Source organism: Musca autumnalis, unplaced genomic scaffold, assembly GCF_047663935.1.
Source record: "Musca autumnalis isolate F117 unplaced genomic scaffold, ASM4766393v1 scaffold_2, whole genome shotgun sequence".
Classification (NCBI taxonomy): Eukaryota; Metazoa; Arthropoda; class Insecta; order Diptera; family Muscidae; genus Musca; species Musca autumnalis.
In genome coordinates, this window is record NW_027411755.1 from 178,267,794 (window position 1) to 178,290,292 (window position 22,499).

General features: G+C 35.0%; 1 protein-coding gene and 2 non-coding genes across 4 annotated transcripts in view; 1 reads left to right on the forward strand and 2 right to left on the reverse strand.

The window, feature by feature from the left end:
- The window catches only part of LOC141394936 (apoptosis-resistant E3 ubiquitin protein ligase 1), a 142,055-nt gene extending 127,290 nt beyond the window's left edge, over window positions 1–14,765 (reverse strand). For both annotated transcript variants that reach the window (XM_073970106.1, XM_073970104.1), the window contains exon 1: window positions 13,804–14,765. In XM_073970106.1, coding sequence (XP_073826207.1) covers window positions 13,804–14,005 — 202 coding nt within the window. In that variant the 5' untranslated portion in view covers window positions 14,006–14,765. The remainder of the gene's footprint in view (window positions 1–13,803) is intronic.
- On the forward strand, window positions 5,499–5,570 carry TRNAQ-CUG (transfer RNA glutamine (anticodon CUG)). Its single transcript has one exon. It is a non-coding gene; the product is annotated as a tRNA-Gln (tRNA).
- A 6,466-nt stretch (window positions 14,766–21,231) lies between the features above and the next one.
- On the reverse strand, window positions 21,232–21,303 carry TRNAQ-CUG (transfer RNA glutamine (anticodon CUG)). Its single transcript has one exon. It is a non-coding gene; the product is annotated as a tRNA-Gln (tRNA).
- Window positions 21,304–22,499: the final 1,196 nt, after the last annotated feature.

The following is a 22,499-nucleotide window of genomic DNA, read 5'->3' on the forward strand; positions in this document are numbered from 1 at the left end:
AAAAAGTTCGGCCCGACCAAACTTAACGCTTTTCCTACTTGTTTTAACTTAATTTTTTTTATCTCAGGAAGTATGGACTTATTCCGAAAAAAACTGTACCGTTGTAATAGGGACCGTGAAAACAACCTTCTGCAAAAAAATTCACGAGTCCTCAAACTACACTTTTCCCAAATTTTGTATAGGAGTTACCCAAATCGATTGTTGCCTTCTGGAGTTATCGTTCACACCATGTTACGAGGGGCACTAGAACAGAAAAAAATAAAGCTGTGCGTGAACGGATAATGCAAGATCGCCATGGTATATACCGTGAGATAGAGTTCATTTCTTCCACCAACTAACATTTGATATTGCATACACACCTGGTCGCAAAAATCGTGGATGGTGGATTGGGGCTACGAAATTGTGAATAAAAACAATCGCTGTGCTTCAAACAGCATTGATAAGATCGTCACAGATGAATATTGGATCTATGCTTAGTAGCGTGAAACAAAATAGGAATCGACCGTTTGGGTCTTCGAAAGCGACCCAAATCCAACGAAAGTTGTTCATGGAAGAAGACCTTCGAAGCAAATGGTTGCCTGTTTCTTTGGCAAAACTGACCGTGTGGCGACTATAAGGCTTGAGAAATGTAGGACGGTTAATTCTGAGTGGTATACAATAATTTGTTTGTCTGAAGTCCCCGAGCTCCCACACATCGATTCAAACCAGCGCCTGTTTGACCAGACAAAACTTGGAATTGGTGGGTCATGCGCCGTACAGCCCTGACAGCCCTGATAAAAAGGCATGCTAAACAATTTTTGTCGCTAGAAGAAGCTGTGCAAGCGTTCAAAAACCATGTTTTGGAGGGGTCTCAATCAAGCCATTGTAAATAACCCAACACATTATTGTAAGTCAAACTGTCCTGAGTAAGCTTAGGCAAAAAACTGTCAAACTTTTCAAAAAAAAAAAAAAAAATTGTCAAATCACTGCGTAATGCCTAGACCACAAAGTATTACGAAGTGCAAAATTTTTGAGCACCAGTCCGCCAGACGGATGGCTAAATCGACTCCAAATTTTCTGAAGCGAATTTAGTCTAAACATGATTTGGGTCTAAAACCGTTGTTTCGATGAGACACATTTTTGGTCGTATCAAAGTGTATATACCCTCATTAGCCTAAAGTCTGGGGGTATAATAAAAACAAGTTCGAAACTGGCTCAAACAATAACAGAAAAAATATACTCCTGAAAGGTCTATATAATAAAAGACCTCCTAAAGGACTTCCGAATACAATAAAAGGCCTCCTAAGAGGACTTATATAAAATAGAAGGTCCTCTAGAAGGACTTCTATAGAATATAAGCCCCCCTTAGAGGTATTCGATAGAATATAAGGCCTCTAAGAGGACTTCCATAGAATGGAAGGTTAATATGGGTACTTCTAATAATAAAAAACTCTCCTATGGGGGCTCTCTATAGAGAATTTTTAATGTAGGAGAAATAAATCTTTCTCACATTATTCAATATATGGAAATTATAGGGTTTTATATGTCCCAATCTGAAACATACTGTCCACAAAATAGTGACTTCTTGTTGTATAACTTTTAAAATAAGATCAAAACGTCACAAGACCGCTGCACACTAGTCGAAACCACTGATCTAGCGGAGCGAAAGGCAAAAAATCGAACTATAAAATTGCGAAATATTTTCCATTGTATCGATTACAGACACTTTGCAGACAAAGACTTTGTTTTTCCATTTTTGTTGTTGTAAATACTCACTCAATTATTCACTGTCAAATACAAGAAGAGCTTGTTCCATAGAGTGCATCTTGTAAACTTGGCCGAACTTGGGTTCGATTATTTTGTGGGGAATTAAATTGGACTCTCTAGATACGGAATAACCACACTGATGACTGCACTTTGAAAATAAGGGATTTTGCATGAAATTCATACAAATTTAGCTGTGCATTTGTGTGGGAGCTTAATAAAAATATGGACCTATCTTGAAACATGTTTGCAAGGAAGAGTTCTACCCCCGGAGACACTATAATACCATATTATAGCTAAATATGTTAATAAATATGGGATAACAAGTAAAAATTAAAAAAAGATAAATCTGTTTTGAAAACGGTTTTGTAAGAGATTTTATACGCAGTGAGAAAACGGAATGCAAAATTACAGCCAAGTCAGATGAAAAATGTGGTCATTATATTCAAAATACCCTAAACCGGGAGGTACGGTTACTTGGGGGTATATCAAAACGACCACCTATGTCCATAATATTTGGTGGAAATGTTTTGTGACCACTAGGAACTCTAAGTACCAAATTACAGGTGATTTGCTACGAAAATGTGGCTTAAATCCTCATAATACGGAAAACCGGAAGGTACCTTTATATGGGGCTATACCAAAACATTAGCCTATATTGTTCATATTTGGCCTATTATTACCCACAGACTAAGCTTGTGCAAAATTTCAGTAACGTATCTCAATTAGTTTGCAAGTTATTAATTAGATCAGTGGTTTCGACCACCGTGCGCTGGACCCAATCCCTAGAGATGGCTTTAGTAGAACAAAAACTTCAGCTCACGATAATCATTGAACGACACTAATTAGTTCCTACGGACTACTTATGGGTACTTTAGACGATATGTTTTTTACATATGAGTTGTCACTTTGCATATACATACATTTTGTATGGGAGAAGTGACAACTCATATGTAAAAAACATATCGTGTAAAGTACCCATTAGAACTTCCTGATATGTATTTTTACAGGGCAAAGAATAGTACCAACACTTCGGAAATTTAAAAAATAAACCTCATGAATCAAAGCTTTTTGAAGGGTTAACCTTTTTATGACGTTTGCACAACGTACTATATATACATTTTAATTAATGTACATTTATTATTACTATTATTATTTTTTTAATTTCCCTCTCATCAAAGAAATTAAATAATAATACATACATAGCTCTTTACGCGCCAGAGTCTTCCAGTTTTTACAAATTTTAATTCGAAAAGTGATCCCTTAGTCCCAATGTACATTAGGCAAGTTTACTTGCGGCAAGTCTTAGATTGCGGCAATATTGTTTAGCCGTCTATAACCAAAATTCGACACTACTATCACGTGTTTTTGGAAAATGCATTTGTTTAGGTCTTTATTTCTATACGTCTTTGTTTATATGTACCTACTTATAATGACATCCCAGCTAGCAATTTTTGCCGAGGGCTCTGATATCAGATTTTTTTCCGAGATCTCGTAGTGTTTTTTTCCGATTAGTTTCCGAGTACTCTGCACATTCTCTGAAGGGAATTTACTTATGCGTGTTTCTCTATTTCTCTACCCTTTCATCCGAAAACTTTCCGAGTACTCTGCAAAAAAATGGTTAGTTTCTTTTTCTCGCGAGCAGAATTCCCGAACTTTTGATGAGGGTGCTGAGAGTATAAGAAATTCAAAGAAAAGGGAAATTTTTCTGTTTAGTTTGCATGCTGTAGCTTGTTTTTTAGTTATTTGGCAGATGTTAAGTGAGTAAGACTTAGCGGAACAAATAAATAAAAATGGGAAGTTTATATACACATTTTCTAAAACGTGTTTTTTTTAATCATTAAAATTGGTAATTCTATTTTAGATAAAAACAACATATGAAAACTTTCATAGGAATGGTTTTGTTTTAAATTATCAGCGGTCAGCAGCAAGGAATAGTATATATAATAGTTGTGTCTTTTTACTTTTTCAGTAATAATTATTCAGTAACTTCTTTTCAGAGAGTAAGAGAGATTTTGCTCTTTGATACGAAAATAGAGAAAAAAGTAAAAAGACAGTATTTAGTAAGCTTTAGCACGATAACAGTTGATAACCAAAACAAAAACATTGGCGCCAATGCATGAACGAAAAAATAACTCCAAAGCAATGAAAAAGTTCTTCAAATTTAAGCAAAATAAATAAAAAATAATTATTATATTAATAAAATAATCAATAAATAAACCTGAATCGTAATATATTTATAGTATTTTTCCATAAAAATAAGATAAACACTGAGCAGCTGACCATTAGCAAATAATGAAAAAACAGCTGATCGAACTTGCTAAATGTTGCTGGGAAAAATTCTTTCAGCAACTTTTAGCAATTTCTCAGCATACAATTGTCAAAATTGTTCTCTCACTTCGCTCTCATTTACTGAACTTTTGTGTAAAAAGACAGCATTTAGTAACATTTCGTAATAATTATTACAAATTATCACGTAAAAAGACACACCTAATATTATTCAATTTATAAAGTTCAACAAATAAAGAAGATAATTATTGAGAAGTTCGCATCAAACATTCGACAATTTTCCGATTTTTTTCCGAACTTCGGATGAAACATCCGATATTTTTCCGATTTTTGTCCGAGCTTCGGATGAAACATACGATATTTTTCCGAATTTTTTTCCGATTTTCGGATAAATATTTCGAAAATATTCCGATTTTTTCCGAAGATCGAATCAAACATCCGATAATAATCCCATTTTCGAATATTCCTTCAGATTTTTTTCCGAATTTGTGCAGATAATCGAAAATTCCCTTAAAATTTCCCTTTTTTTCATTCGAGTTTTTTTTATGAATTCTTTCAGAATTCGGAAGGAAACTCTAATATTCCTTCCGATTTTTTTCTGATAAAACTTTCCGAATTCGTGGGCACCTTCACACAATTTTGTTTCGATTTCTGAACGAATTCGGCATCAGAATCGGATACTTGTGCAGAGTTTCGTTCCGAATTCGAAAAAAAACTGAAAAAAATGTTAGCTGGGATTTTTCTGACATACATACATATGTATGTATATTTTCATGCATTTACGTCAAATAGAATGCATTCAGTCTAAACGAGCCTAATTTATTCATGGCACAATCATAAAGGCAGCCAAACCAGCCTAGAAGATGATACCCCACGGGCTGTCAAACTTGATTTAAATCTTTTTAAAGTAATATCTCTAAATTTAAAAATTGTAATAAATTTGTTGAATCATACGTTTATTAACATTTTCTGAATTAAACAGTTTGGAAAATATTGTAAGAATCGCTTAATTTTTGCGAAATATTTTTGAAATTTTTAACATTTCAGAGTACTGAATTGCTGATGCTTCTAACTACTTTATTATGTAAATTAAAAATACATTAATGAATTATTGCTTCCAGCGCCATTGCCCTACCCTTTTAACGCCCTTTTGCATTTGACTTCATTTATTTTGACATTATATTTATAACGATTCATAAAATTACAGTTTAATCAATAATTAGTTTTTGTTAAGATTTTCACCCAAAATACACATGAAATATTGTGACTCACTGTACATATTAACATCTTTCGTTGCTTTGCTATTTGCCCATTTGACTGCTGTGGAGTTTATATTTAGCAACACGCTTTCATTTAGTAGTCGATCACACACAGCACACCATGTTCTTATCACCTTCCCCCTTACGAAACTAAAATCATAAGCAACCCTAAAGTTATATTGTTGATTTGCCAACGGCGCACTCAACGGTTCCATGGTGTAATGGTTAGCACTCAGGACTCTGAATCCTGCGATCCGAGTTCAAATCTCGGTGGAACCTAAGAAATTCTTTTTATTTTAATAATTAATGTTTTTTATGATATGTAAAGCAAATTGTATATTTGTTGTTGTAAAAAAGCTTTTGCAACACAATTTAAGTAATAAAAGCTTATTAATTAATTAGTAAAGTTACCAGATTATAACAAATGAAAGCGAGAAATTGTAGGGAAATATTGAGAATAAATTTTCTTTATACATGTACATTATTTCATCAACATAGAAATGATTCGTCAATATTTTGTGAATTTGAACATTTCTTCACATAGGTATAACCTTGTAAAAAAAATTAAAGAAAAATTTTCTTCTGTAGAACTTCTTACAACTTTTATTACAAATATTTACGAATAATATGGAAAACATTTTTGTCAAATAAATGTTGTAGAACGTAATTATAATTATTGTATTAAATTATAAAAAACTTGAATTGAATTCCCTAGGATATATAGCAAAACTTCATCGTTATGCAGTAGTTTAAGTAAACGGGAACTGATCAAATTATTTTATTGTTGAGTTAGTTTTAAGGAAATGAAGTTTTACCCAAAGTAGCCTATGGAATTGACAACTTAAATGACCCGTTTTATAAAACATGTTAGATGTTAAAACCGCTTTTAGATTTATTAACTGACATAAAAATTAATACAATAAATTATACCGATATTGAAAAATATTTTTAAGCAGACATTTTTATTGAAAATAATTCGTCTACCGACTATCTACAAAGTCTCAGTAAAGAAATGACTGCGAAAATGAGTCGTTTAATTAAAAGTATCCATTACTTTTTTTCTCAAATATATATAAAAAATAAAATGGTCATTACATTATAAAGTTGTTCCAATCGTACCAATATCCAGATGCATTATTAGGACTGATAAGAGTGCATCAAATTTTGATTATCGTTTTACTTCTTCATTCTTCCACACTTCCCCGTCAAACGTACAAAAGCCTCAATGTGGCAACATACAAACTATTTAGTTTTCTCTGGAAAGTCATTTCACATTATAGGTGATGTCAACTTATTGTTTTCGACTTTACGCAAACTGCGAAAAACATTTCGTTTTCACAGACGACTTTTAGGCCGCCATCAGACCATCTGCTTTTTCACATGTATGGCATCAGCTGTTTTGTATATTAGTATACCTAAAGGGACAACATACATGTGAAAAAGTGGATGGTCTGATGGCCCCCTAAGGCGGCCTAACGCCAAAATAAAGGGTGTTTTTTTAAGCTAGATAGAACTTTAAATTGTAAAAAGTAACACAAAAAATTAAATTTTGATGAAACTTTTTTTTATTTGTTTCAGTATACTCTGACAAATCATCATGAATAGACTTACGCTTGAACAACGCTACGAAATTATCCAAATTTACTTTGAAAATCAGTCGTCGATTCGACCCGTTGTTTTATCGCAAAATTGTGTTCCGCGATGAGGCGCATTTTTGGCTTAACGGGTTTGTTAATAAGCAAAATTGCCGCATATGGAGTGAGACCAATCCACAAGAGACCCTACAGACTCCATTACATCCAGGAAAATGCACCGTATGGTGCGGTTTTCACGCTGATGGCATCCTCAAAAATGAGGACGGAGCTCGCGTTACGGTCAATGGAGATCGTTACCGCACCATGATCAATGATTTTTTGTTTGAAAATATGGATGACATTGATCCGGAGGAGATGTGGTTTGAACAGGATGGCGCTTCGTGCCATACGGCGAACGCAACCATCGACTTATTGAAATCAAAATTTGGCGATAAGTTGATTTCGAGAAGTGGACCTGTCAATTGGCCTCCAAGGTCGTGCGATTTGACACCTCTCGATTATTTCCTGTGGGGCTACGTGAAGTCACTGGTTTATGCTGATAAACCAGCAACAATTGATGCCTTGGAGGCCAGCATTGTTCGTGTTATTCGTGACATACGGCCAGCAGTGCTCGAAAAAGTGGCCAAAAATTCGACGTCCAGAATGCACATCGTCAAGAACAGCCGCGGTGCCCATATGCCCGAAATCATTTTCAAATGTTAATGCCACGTATTGATCTTTCGAATAAAAAAAAAAATTTGATTACAATTAAATTTTTTGTGTTATTTTTTACAATTTCAAGTTCTATCGGGCTTAAAAAAACACCCTATACATTGAAGACAAGGATAAGCAGAGCAAAGATATATTTTTCGAGCGCTTAGAAGGAACTTACGACCGTTGTCCTGCCTATGACATTAAAATTATTCTAGACACTTTTAATGACAAAACATTTGGCCCAACAGTCAGGAAATTCAGCCTTTCCCAATGAAACTTCTGACAATGGAATGAGGCAATGTAACAGACCAGAGGCAATGGCAGTACCAGATCAAAGCTTCTCGACATTCATAAAGGCACATGGCTGTCTCCAGACCAAAAAACAAGAAATCAAATTGATCACGTTGTGATAGATGGAAGACATTCATTGAACGTGTTGCATGTACGATCGTTCCAAGGAGCAAACATAGATTCGGACCACAACCTTATTGCAGGGCTGCTACCAAAGAGAAAAATACGGCATATAGGGGTACTTTACAATTAGTAACAACGTTACGCTCACGAGAGATGTATGTATATAGGAAGAAAAGGAGAGAGGACAAATGTCAATCGAGATCTACAGAAGCCAGAATGAAGTCCGAAAATTCTACCAAAGAGTGAAAAATCAAACTAATAGCTGTGATACAGGCACATCCTTCCGTTCAGACAAGCAAGGTAATTTGATTAATGAACATACAGATAGTATGCTCAGGGTAGGGAAAGAGTATTTGTCCAAACTGTTAGTATCCAATACTAACCAAGACGACGAAGATACCACATATTCACAGCCTGTTTCTGTATGTCGAAACGAAAAAGTGTGCGAATGAAACACGTCCAAACTTTAGTTTTCGAAATATTTTTACCTTTGCTTTGCTTCAAAACAAAAAACAAATTTGGAAAATACACAAGAGTTTGGTAGTATTCTCTCGTTCTTTCGACATACAGAAATAGGCAGTCAATCTAGGGATAGTTTATGGAAAGCAATAATCGATTTTTCGACTTTTCGATTATGATATAAAATTAAAAATGCGATTTTTCGGTCTGCCGATTATTTCATTTGTCCCAAAACTCAACTTTCGACTTTTTCGTAACCGCAGAAAATCGATTATTTGTCGATTTTCGAGTTTTCCTTTGAAACTGTAAACCCGGCATGTCAACAATCTATGGGCAAACTCGAAAATCGATCAGCGATTTTCCCTCAAGACAAAAGTTGACTACGATTTTTAGTCCTTTGACTGCAAAAAGTCGATTAATCGAAAGTCGACTTACCTCTCCCTAATCCAATCCCAGAAGATGGTATTGAATAAATACAGCCCGGCCAACATGAGCTAAAAACAGTAATAAACAGGGCATAAGTCTGCTCCATAGTGCTTGTAATATAGTGTCAGGAATTTTGTATTTAAAATCTGCCCATTGCTCCGAAAAATATGTTTCAAAACATCTTGATGTAATATGTTGGTAGGTACATACAAATGTACTGGAATTCATTCCTCTGTAAATATCCATAGGGCATTTCAAGTGTTTTATTCGAAATTAATATACCAATTTGAAGAGGTTCCCGATTCCTTCTACGCGGAATAAATGCCTTTGCTATAATTTAATTTTTCATGAATTTATTTTCCATTAATGCGATAGATGGCTACAAATGTGGTCATACATACGTAAAGTGGGATATACTAGCACATATTTAAATTCCCAGACCAACCGATTCAGCTAGATCGTTTTATTTCGTCCAAATATGAAAATCGGCAAAACAAGATGTGCGTCTAGAGCTAATACATATGTGGAGGCTATAACTGATTTTTGTGTAAAAGAAACCTGTAATACCCCATGGTAAAATAATAAAAGGTAGTCCCATCTGTCAAATGTAGGTAAATGCGACTCTGTATGTCTGTACTGGAGCTTGTCAAATACAAAACAACAACAATACGAATGACAGTCAATAACAAAAACAAAATATTGTTTGTTTTAAATTTGTGTTTGTAATCAATTATATACATATCAAATATCCCAACAAATTTTCCGGCTGCTATGGCGATCTAAAGCAACTACTTTTGCCACCATCAACACCAATGCATGCTGTGGAGCAGGAATTGACCATATTACCATGACATTACAATAAATGCTCCCTTGTTTAAGTCCTTGTATTGGAAACTCATTTTTACTGCATGAACCGGATTTGCAAGTCATACAGATGAAATTATCATTTGATTCGGAACAAAAAAGATGCCACAATATCCGTACCCGCAGCAGCAACAGCGAGCTTTGAATTGTGTATAGGAAGACATCTGTATGTTTTGGTGTGTCTTTTGATTCCGCGAATGGAGTTGGCATAATCCAAAACGATCACTTCAATAGTTTGGGCCCCACATAATCCACTGCTGATACAACAAATTTAGTAAAGTTTACCCCAAGATTAACAACAGCAGTTGCATCCACAACATCCACACAACACAACATTGTCCGCGGGTGTCCTATTTCAAGAACTACCCAGCAAAAATACTCATTACAAATTGGCCTACTTTCTCATTATTTTAACACGGGCATGTCATAGGGAGTAAGTACTTACTTTTTGGCCACTAAAAAGTAGATAAATAAGTAGTTACTCCCTGGTTACTTCAAGTCGTAACTACTTATTTAAGTACTTATTTATTTACTTTTAAGTGCCAAAAAATAAGTACTTACTCCCTATGACATGCCCGTGTTAAAATAATGAGAAAGTAGGCCAATTTGTAATGAGTATTTTTGCTGGGTACAAACTCATCTCCACCATTCCTAGTCCTAACCAAAGCTGTATATCTGGAGGATATGAGGCGTTTTGACAAAAGAGACTGTTTCCATCATAATGCATCTGCTGAAAATATCTTATTTTTATTGTTTTTTATTAATAAAACGTATAAGTATATGTAAGAAATTGGACATACAACAATTATTCTCAATTTTTTACTTTATCCATTCTGAATCGGTTCCCATGCCGATTGTAGAGCAGCCACACAATAGCAGATCATTTGAGCCTAGTTCGATTTTCAATCAAGAGCATCAAATCAGAATCATGAGACAGGTGAGTGAGTTAGTGGACAGCTAAAGAAATGCATCGTGTCATACGGTCCCAAACCACAAGCAGGGAATGTGTTGGATACCATGGCATCAATTCGGGCCCAATATGAATTGAGGCGGCTGCTTCGTAGGGGTTCTTCTGCTGCGATGGATGAGGGTTGTCTCCAAATGTGTTACCTTTGTAATGCCTGCGTAACTGCATCATTATGAATGCTATTTAAGCCTCACTTAATCTTATGACCTGCCTCTCTTCAGATCATTAAGATCTCTTCCGACGTGCCTGAGTGGGGAAGCCTGTTCAGTAGATCGTGTCAGGAATGCTCACGGCGGTAACACTCAAGCCAACAAGATGTTGTCGATGCAGTACCGGTAAAATCATCGGCTCCTCACGATGATGGTCCACTGGTGTTGATTTGATTGCAACAGTTCAAAATTGTTGGACACCATGATCTTGGTTATGGACTTCTAAGTAATATTATCAGGGACACGTTGTCGTGTTTGTCTAACTATAATGTCACATTGGAAGGCCAGGCGAAACATCAAGACGCGGGCATAAAGGCTTCAATTTGCGTAATTGCACAGCATACATCGGTTTTTATTTCAGTTAATTATTTGACGAGGCCCTTCGGACAATTTAATCGATCTTTGAGTTTTTATACCAACTCACGGAACTTGCTTAAGGTTCATAGCACTACCAACAGCGATATGGGAGAGTAGATCTGTTTTTCTTCCCTGTTTGTCCATCAAAAAAAGGAAATTTTAAACAAAACATTTTTGGTTTCAGTATTTTTTTGTAAATTCAAATGAAAATGACATATGTATGTACAATGTATGTATACCTTCATTCAGTGTCAAATTCAGTTTGGCAATGAATGTACTTCAAATTCAAAATTTGAAAAAAATTTTAAACAGCTGTTAGCATGAAACTACCTTTCTTCTTGTACCATGGTAATACCCTTTCCATTGTGGTGTATGGTATATGGGTTACAGGTATGGCTAACCGACAGCAACAGTGTTGTGAACTTTTAGTTGAATTTTCATTCATAATTTTGCATTTTAATGTTGCCGATTTTTGTCGGTTACTCAAAAAATGAGTTAAGAGACACGCACTACAGGTGTTATGCCAAATTATTTCCACAATTTGCTTTCTTGTGCCAGACTATGAACATTTTCATGAACATGTTTTCAGTTTAGGCATAAGAAGGGAGAAAGGGAGCTCCTACACCAACTCTCACTCCTAAAAGTAAAAAAAAATCATGTTATATTTTCAATGTCTGGCACAAGAGTATGCGATGCTGCCATGTCGCAGACTACTGCCGCAACAATGAAACCAAATGCTCCGTTCCAGAACCTGCAAGAAGCTACTATTTGTTACTACGATAACATTTTTTCCTTTATGTTATCGGAACAAATAGTAAAAATTAGTAGATTCTTGCAGTTCTGGAACAGACCATAAGTTAGTTAGGACTTTAATTATACACATAATAATAGCCCCTATCATCTTGCAATCAAAATCCTAAAACACCGGTTGCTTTCACGATTTGTTTGGACCACTACTCGCACGTTTATTGTCGGCTTCCTTAAAAAATCTTCGTACGTGTTGCATTTTGAAATACGCCTGCTTGACTTGCTTCTCTGCTTCATTTCTGACATAATAAAAGAATGAAGAAGGCCGAGCAAATTTCGAACTGGGTTGCCCTTTTATTCTTTATTCATTTACAGCCTGTTCATGTATGTCGACCGAAAGGTTTTTTGCGCTTCGGAAGTGGTAAAAAATCATTTTCTGTTCATGTAAACGCCTTTGAAACGAAAATCTATGCGACCGACAAGCCATACGAAATAACACGTAAACGTACACTTTTCCATTAAATTTGGGTTTATGTATTTCGAAAGGACTGTCTCTTATAGAAAGAGAATGTCAAAATCACTCACTTGCTTTGTAGCTGCCGAGAAGAACGTAAACTCGCGAATAACACCGAAAATCTTGAAACAAATTTATGCAACACATTCTTGAAACAAAATAAAAATTTTATAGACACGTTTTAATCGCTGTTTGATTCATTATTTTGAAGAAATCAATAAAATAAAATAATTCAAAATACCGACACATTTTATTTTTCAAACAAAACAAATCACATACATATATTCCAATGCTTGTATGTATATGTGGATTTTGTTTTCATTTCTCATTTGGCTCTCATTTATGGAACATAGTTGTACAAATGTACATTCAAATTAGTAGTATTTCGCATAGGATACGTAACGGCAGTCGTACGATAGTTTGCGAAATACATGAACGCATTTTTAGGCGGAAGTGAGTGACTGCTTTCCTTTCGTACAGGTTTCCGTGCGACATACATGAACAGGCGGTTATTTTTATTATGTCAGAAATGAAGCATAGAAGCAAGGCAAGCCTGCGAGGTAGCTTATGTACTGAGGCCTTTAGGATTCAGATCTTGTCTTTTGATGCCATGCAATTCGTTTGCACCACCTTACCTTTGTAAAGTCGGCATATGGAGAAACGGATGACCTTTTTGATACAAGTGACTATAGGCTCTTGGACCTGCGGCGTGAAGACGTATTGCTTTTTAAATGTCTTCCCATTTCCACTCTACTCTATTCCTTGTTGACAATTTCGAATTCGAATTAGCCATCTGTGATTTAAGATTTCTTAAGATTTAAGATTTCTCTCGAAATACACAAAATCGCATTTGCACAAGCCGAATTTGAAAAAAAAAACATATTTTTTAGAGAAAAAAACTTTTTTAAAACTTAAAAGTCATAATTATGTAATTTTCAAATAAAATTGATAAGATTCCTTACGAAAAACTCAAATTCGCTAAAAAAAATGAAAATCGCTTATTCCCTTTTAGTTTTTGCTTTACTTATTTTATGTTCTTAGCTGTATAAATTATTTTATTATTGACATCACCGAAAATTGTTCCAATTACACTGGCATCTCACCGTGAGAGGCTTATTTCACAATAAAAACAAAACAGTTCACACAACAATTAAAAAAATAAACAAAGAACTCACTTGCATACTATTGACATATTCTGGCAAAGTTCATAATCGATAAAATCTAAAAATGTGGGTAACAGATAGCAGGGTTATCTTTTTATACTCACCATGTTTTTGAAATAGTTCTTTGTAATCTGTTAAGTTTTGTTCATTCAACCATTCATCAACACTGGGTAAGTCACTACCAAAGCCGTATTCCACTAAAGTTGGGTAGCTATGCCAAAATATGATGGTCAGTTTCAATAGGGATATTGTGAACATTAAACTAAGTCCAAGTGCGACTAAGATTTTCATGGTACTTATGAGCATAGTAAGAGGTTATTGCGTTTAAAAATGATTTAATTTATCGAAGGAAATTTTACACAATCTGTGTTCCCTGGAATGCTAGTAACACAGTCAGTCAGATCTCGGTAGACAATCTGGCGACGGACGGAGGTTAAGAAACTTCGTGATTCGATTGGCGAGGAAGCAACAGTGGTTTCATGTTTCTTCGTTTCCTTCGATAGTTTTAAATGCACAACTTCGCATTGTCAGGGTGCTGTTGATTGTCGTTGGGATAGCGGCACGCGATTTCATTAACAAACAAAAACAATTCAAATTACATTTACGCCACGCACATAAATTTTGTTGGTAGCTAGTTATTCGACAATATTTACTTAAAAAACACCGAGTCCATTACTTAGGTACATATATTATGATTGTGTCTCATCAACTACCACAATAAGAGGAGCATGAAGAGTAACAACAGTTTTGATGCAGATGTTTGTTGAGCACTGAATACAAACGAAAATAGCTAAATAGGTATACGTTTTGCAAATGCTACAAGATTTTCCAAAAATGCACTAATTTTGTCTTGCTTTGTCCTTTATGTTACCAATTGAGAAAATTGATTTTAATAATTTATTTAAATTGTTTTTGTAGTTTTTCTTCTTCCTTTCCGTTTATCAAATCTACAGCAACACTCAGATGTCGATTTGTTATCACACATGATTCTCACATTAACTAGTATTCGTTTTCCTTCCGTCCGTGTTACCGTTACCTTCAGCCACAAATCTCTGTTTGTTTGTTTATCTATCTCTCGTTCTAGGGCTGCTGAGACTGCTATTTTGTTGTTGTTGTTGACTCTGTGAGATTTGATTTTTGTCTCCAACATGGTTTCCTCTCTCTCTGTGAGTAAAAGCAAACTGACAGCACAGTGTTGCCAGAATGTTCGTTTAGCAGTTTCCTGGGATAATATTGTGTGAAAGTGGGATTGAAAAGGCACAGAAAAAACGTACAACAGCATTAAAATTAAAGCTGTTGTATAAGTCCATTTTTACATTAGGCAATTTTCCTTGCGGCAATTGTCAGTTTGAAGGAGAGAGAGGTGAAGCATATGGTAACCCTTTGCCTCTCAACACCCTCTCTCACCTACAAACTGACAATTGCCACAAGGAAAATTGCTTAATGTAAATATGGACTAACTGTGAAAATGTCAGGCATGTGTATGACCGTGTTTAGACATTCAAACTGGAAAGAAAATTTTTCTTCTCAATTTCTTTTAAAATTTCCTTGTTGTTTAGACACGGAAATCATGTTTGTGTCAATTTTATAATTTTTCTTATTCTTCTTCACACTCATTTTCTCATTGCGCCGTTCAAAAACAAAGCCAAGGCAAAATTGTAATGAAAAGTAAAAATGGACGTGATTATTTATTATTAAAGAAACCCTTGAATTGCAGTTTAATTTTGATATTTCCAATTATTTCGAATTGTTTTTGCTTAAAAAATAGTTTTTCCTCCAAAAGGTTTTTTTTCAATTGTCTTCGCTGTTGTTTGTTTCTCGACCGAAAAAATAAAATGAAAGAAAATGCAAAACCAAATCTGCAGCCAAATTCAGGTTGTATACGAAGAAAAACGAAACAAAACAGAGTTTTCCAGTACATATGTAGGTGTATGTACCCCCTCTTATTCCTCTCTACTCCCTCGCCAATAAACTCAATTTTCTTTCCCATCAACTTTCCCTGTATAAACACGGACCATGATACAATAAGAAGGTAGGAGCAACTGCCGTTTTTGGTAACATAAGATGTCAAAATTTGACATAAATTCAATGCAATTGACACATTATGTTAACCTCAGCTGGGCTTCAGCTGGGCTGATAATGCTACCTTCTTATTATATCATGACACGGACTATGGGAAGTACCATGGTAGAACAAACAAGGTAAAGGAAATACTACAACAAATACAACTCAACAACAACCACATAGAAATTTGTTTTTTGTTGAAATAGAGAGAAGGTGTTTGAATCTTTTGTTTTTGAAATCAAAAAAGCCCATGTTTAGTAGGACTTTAGTTTTTTTTTTTAATTTAACAGAATACCACACATATTAACAAATGTTGTCCCTCCTCCATAAGTGGTGTTTTAGTGTGCGGCTTGGAGGAGGTTACATGTCATTGATATGAAGAAGTCTTTATGGGAAATAGTTTTTTTTCTGAATGATACACATATTTTTTCCTCAAAAAATATATATCGAAAATAGAAACAAATGGCCTGTTCCAGCAACTGCAAGAAGCTACTATTTTTTACTACGATAACATTTTTTCCTTTATGTTATCGGAAAAATAGTAAAAATTAGTAGATTCTTGCAGTTCTGGAACAGACCAATAAATATAAAAAAAGTTTGACACCAATGGTTTGTTCCAGTACTGCAAGAATCTACTAATTTTTACTATGTTTTTCGATAACATAAAGGAAAAAATGTTATCGTAGTAAAAAATAGTAGCTTCTTGCAGGTTCTGGAACAGAGCACAACATTACAGCCATGGTATAATAAGAAAGGTAATGGAGAGCTTACAGCTGATTATATTTTTTTTTTTGTTTTGCTGACCAACTTGTGTCAACGTCATTTTGTTACGTTTTGTTTTGAATATTCCAATTCTGACAAATTCCAAAAAATACATATGTATGTACATACATAACTGAATATTAATTGAAAAAAGGATTGTAGTCGTAATAAACACACAAATAATAACAATGAGAAGTTGCGAAAATTCAATGGCTCCAAATATGAAGTCCAGTATTTACAAGGACACACAATAATGCGAAATACAGTAACAATCAGATTGAACATGGCAGATGCTATGGAACATGAAGATGTAACGGAAACTTTACGTACATTCAGGGAGAAATTGATAGATATGGGCAAGTCTCCGCTGGTCTCCCAAGTAAACAACGTTATGTCACGATATTAACAACAATGTAACTTCTTACGCAATACAAAAAAAAAAGAATAAAGGTGAATCTATCGCTACACTCCTAATATATTTTTGTTCGGATTTATTATTACAATGCACTGTGGTCGAACTTGTATGGGAAGAGCGGCCAAAAATACTTCTTGAGCAGATAACAATACAAAAATTTCAGTAAAGGCTAGTTTAGCAACACAAATAAAAAGAAGCAAAAAAAATTCAATATAGGTCCAATGTTAGGTATAGCACCCATAGAACTGCACCCCTGATTTCAGGCATTTTGGAGGTCTTGACCACATCTTTCAGTGAAATTGGCTAAAATTTGGCTATCGGTATTCCCTAGTGTTAGAAAACCTTCTAGCAAAATTTTGTTGAACTGGGTCCACGTTTTGATAGGGTCCCCATGTAATTGTACCGCCCCATTTTCGGAATTTTGAGGGTTTCATATAAGTTATTATATCGAAATGGCCGAAATGCCACTTAATCTTTCGTGGATGTAGGCTACCCCTAGAAAATTGTCGATTAATGTAGGTCCACCCTTTGAATTTGTCCCCATAAATATGTACCGCCCAATATTCTGTATTTTTAGGGTTCTAGCCGTAATAATCAATCAAAATGGATGAATTTTTCAAATTTTACATTGAGGACCACTTTTTAACGTATCCTTCATATAACTGAACCTCACAATGCTCTTCTATATATTTAAAAAGCTGAAATGTATCACCTGCACATTTGAAAAAATGACAAAAACACCCTGAAATGTACCCTTAGTATTTTGGGAACCAGTTCCAAAGATGCGGAAACATGCAGCTGAAAGTTTGAAAAATATAATCCTTAGACTACTACTGATCTTTTAAAAAAAAAATCGTTAGGGGGAAAGAGGGGGAACATAATTAAAACTTTACATGAAATTGAATTATATTGAAGAAATAACATTACAAAAGTCCTTTAGCCAACACACGTATTCAATAATGCATCCCAAAAATTAACAAACACAAAACTGCATAAAAATTAAGTTAATACATTGTTTTTCAATATTCGGAATAAGTTTGGTCAATATAGAGTTCATTTAGTTTGATATTGATATTTTACTTTCACCTAACTTTTGCACTGAATTCTCAAAGAGTACAGTAAGATGTAATCCATTACAAATTTATTTTAGAGAAATTTAACATGTTTGTAGTAGATATGAATACATTTGGTACCAAAAATTAGACTTTCATTTTTTAATTTTGGCCAATGGCAGCGCCCACTGTGCAATGTGACCTTAACCATCAATAAGTAGAATTTCACTTTCTCCATTCTCTGGCATACTTTTGAGGATTTAAGAAGTCCTAGCCGCCGTAAAATGGTAAGCACGCCTGTAGGCTACATTTCTGAGTATTTCAGCGAAGTGGGGTCGCTAGACAGCCATTAAGACTCGTCGATAAAAAATCGATAAATCGACTTTTTGCAGACAAAAATCTAAAAATCGTTGTCGCCTTTTGTCTGGAGGAAAGATCGCATAACCGATTATCTTGTGATCGATTTTCGAGTTTGCCCATAGATTGTGGACTTGGCGGTTTTACAGTTTCAAAAGAAAACTCGAAAATCGACGAATAGTCGATTATAATCGATTTTCTGCGGTTACGAAAGTCGAGTTTTAAGACAACTGAAATAATCGCAAGACCGAATAATCGCATTTTCAGTTTTAGACCAAAATCGAAATGTCGAAAAATCGATTACTGCTTTCCATTATCTATCCCTATTTGCTTTCCATTATCTATCTTTGTGGCTATACAAACTTTCCCTGGAAATTTATCAGTGTAGGTCCACGATTTTATATCTTACATATAATGGTACCTCCATATTTTCGGTATTTTGAAGGTATTAGCTATATTATCTCATCGAAATTACTGAAATTTGCCATTTAGTATTTTTTGGGGGGAGTAGTTCCCGATTTTCGGTATTTTGAAGGTTTTAGCCACATTATCGTACAGGAATATATAAAATTCGGTATGTTGTCTTTGTTGGGGATATACAGAATTCCTGCCAAATGTTATCGGCAAAGGTCCACGTTTTGATATAGCCGTTATAATAGATACCCATCGATTTGTGGTATTTTCAAGGTTTTAGCCGCATTATTCCACCGAAATGGGTAAAATTCTGTTTAGGGTACATACAGCATTCCTCTCAGGAATTTGGCGTACATTGTCTAACCGAAATGGCTTATTTGTATTTAGTCTAGTCTGGGGGTACACAATTTTCCTGCTGAGTCGGTAAAGATCAAAACAAAACAGAAAACAAATTTGAAAAACACACACGAGTTTGGAAGTATTCTTTCTTTCTTTCGACCTACAGAAACAGGCAGTTAGTGTTTCTCTGGTCGTTCAACTCCTCTCAAATTTTGTCTTTACTCATTTCAAGGCATCAGTGAGCTAAAATAGAATCGTGCTGTAATCCAGGGGTGCTCAGAATAGTTGGTGTATTAGTACAGGTAAGGCACTCTCCCCATTGGTAAGCAATGGTTTGTTTTACGCTACCGTAAGGAAGCGAGCACCAATGCTGTAATCATTGATATCAGAGAAATCTCATTTGTTCCTTTGAAGACATTCTTGTTTAATAGTTTTTAAATTCTCAAGAAAACAGAAGTTTTACATTGCTGAAATACTCAGGAAATGTCGCCTACATCATCCTGTGGGGAATTTCGCCACCCTTGCACCACGGTGGCAAGATAGGGATTCTATACACGGATCAAACGAAGTAGTCAAATTTCCAGTCGATCGGCGGAAAAATGAGTGAGATATAACCCAGCAAAAATTTGGATCCGGTAGTCATTACGTAACCCATTACAAAGTAATGTAAACAAGCTTCTTTTCCCATTACAAGTAATCTGAAAAGTAATGGGATACTTCTTAAACAAATTACAAGGCAAACCTACTTACTTTGCTCCTCACTAAGTAATGAGGACGGTGGCACAGTGAGTGTGTGTCCGACTATAAATCCTAGGGTTGGGTGTTCAACGCTCCCTGTCGGCACGCGAGTTTTTTTAATTAAAAAATAACAATTCGTGGTACACATGTGCACTGCACATTTAAGTTCTTAAGCAACCGTTAATGTTCGTGTGCGTGGCAGAGTATGTAGTGTCTTTGGCTAGAAATCAGAGGGTTCGTGTGTTCAACTCGCACAGCAAGCGAAATAAAATAAAATAAAAGTAAGAAGTGTGATGAAATTAAAAAAAATCTCTACATCAACTGTTCTAAAAATAGAATTTTTTTCAACTTACTTTTCAACTTCTAGTGGCCACAGAATAACTAGTTATTCTAGTGGTCATAAAATAACTACAAACTGAGTGCGACATGCCCTTGTAAAAATAATGGGGAAGAAAGGAGGTTTGCGAGTAGTTACGGCTGCCAAAAATCCCTTACGAAACCCATGATTTTGGGAGGACTTTTTTTGCTGGGAAGTAATGGAAGGGATTCATTGTGATTTATATGTAGCATATAAAATTTAAACGTGTGTTTCTCGAAACAGCATTTTTGAAGTCGGTGTACCGATCGTCATATATGGTCTGTTCCTTTACTTTTGAAAATGGTCAAACCGGCAAAAGTAGCAAAAGTTGTAAACTGCTCCCATATGAATTGTATAGTGTCTGAAGTAAAGGAACGCTTTTCGAGTAAAAAGTGGTAAGGCTTGAAGATTCTTGCACGTAAAGGAACAGAGCTATATATTTATGTGGGCTTATTGGGTACACCAAAATCTTGCCTTTAAACGAGGGAAGCCGTTTTTAAATTTGTTGGACCGTTTTATGCAAAAAAAAAACTTAATTTTTAGCCAACAATTTAAATTTTGGCATGGACAGTTAACCATTTTTCAAGAATTAATGCATATTTTTTAAATCCGCTTGTTTAAAGACAAACAATGCCCACGGATATATTTATATTTTTGTGAAAACTTATGATAACTGAAATAAACATGCTGATAGGTTTTCGTTCCGTATTACGTACTCGACTGCAATTGAACTTCTTCGTGTACATTGAAATTCCCTATTATTATTACAAAATTCCCACAAATATATACCCAATATTTACCCAAAATCGAACATTAAACAATGTCCACAGATATGGCCACACTCCAATGTACTAAGAGCTACTCTCTTGTCTTCCTCCTTATTTGCAATTCTATTTTTAGTTTACCTTTTAGTACTTTAGTAAAGCCACAAACCTTAGCGTTACCAACTGCATGAGTTTAATTTGAAAAGTGTAAATGAGTTGCCAAATTATTTCGTGGCTAGAATTAAAAATAAGAAAAAAAATAACATCTTAGGTTCCACCGAGATTTGAACTCGGATCGCAGGATTCAGAGTCCTGAGTGCTAACCATTACACCATGGAACCTGTTGAAGGAATGGGAGTTAGAGGGTAACAGCAAAGGGAATCGCTTAAAATGAGTTGATGTTCTAAGGAATAGAGTTAAAAGGAAGTGATGCAGCAGTAAATATGTATGTACATAAGTATGTATCTGTCCATGTTGAATGATACCCATCGACTAATGAATGTATAAACGAAGAAATCCTCATGTTATACACGGCGTTGTGACTCAAACCAAATAACAACTCATCATTTTTCGAAGACAATTTTAGCGGGTTAATTGCAAGATTTTGTTCCATATTTTTATATGAGGTTGTAGATCCGGGCAAAGACTACCCACATATTGTATTTTACCAGAATAAATAGTGTAAAAATTGATAGTTATTGCAATTTTAAAAATTCAGTGCATATTAAGCAGACTCAATTCGAACATACCAGAGTTCGAAAATAAACAGTACACTAACATAGTGTACCGCTCCGAGTACAGTATCACTAAAATATTTTTAGCGTTAGTGTTCCGGAACACAAACACTAAAAAATATTTTAATGATACTGTTCCGGAGCACAACGATAAACGTAGTGTACCACATTTTGGTACACTAAAAATGTTGGGTACCGCAGTCGGAAATCTAAAAATCGTAGTGTTCCGCAGTCGGATCACTAAAAAATCGTAGTGTACCACATGTCGGAACACTCAAAAATAACGTAATGATAATGTACCACACACAAGTTTATTATGATTTGCGAGGAAAATTAAATATTTATAATTTTTGAGATAAGTACAAATTAAGACATAAAAACACAGATACACCTGTTAAATCCATGTATGTATACTAGGCCGGGGCGATTTGTGTGGAAGGAAAAAACCTTAATAGGCCCTTCGCGTTTCTGATTCCTGGGATTGAACTGTATATAGGTTTTTTGTGGGGGTTTTCAGACTTAAACCACTATAACTTAGCCATTTGTTAACCGGTATAAACAAATAATAACTTGTTCTAAAGATATTATTCACCCCTTTAAAAGGAAGAAGGATCAAAAGAAATCCGTTGCGGAAAAAATAAGATATGCCCGTTTAAATTTGAAAATATAAGAAACCCAGATTTTCACTACTTTTACCGTTATAAAAAATAAAACGAAGCCACCCAAACGAACTAAAGGCATTTTCGTTCTCCATGGATCCCAACACGATGGAATTTTGCATCAGAACGCTTGAATATTTTTCT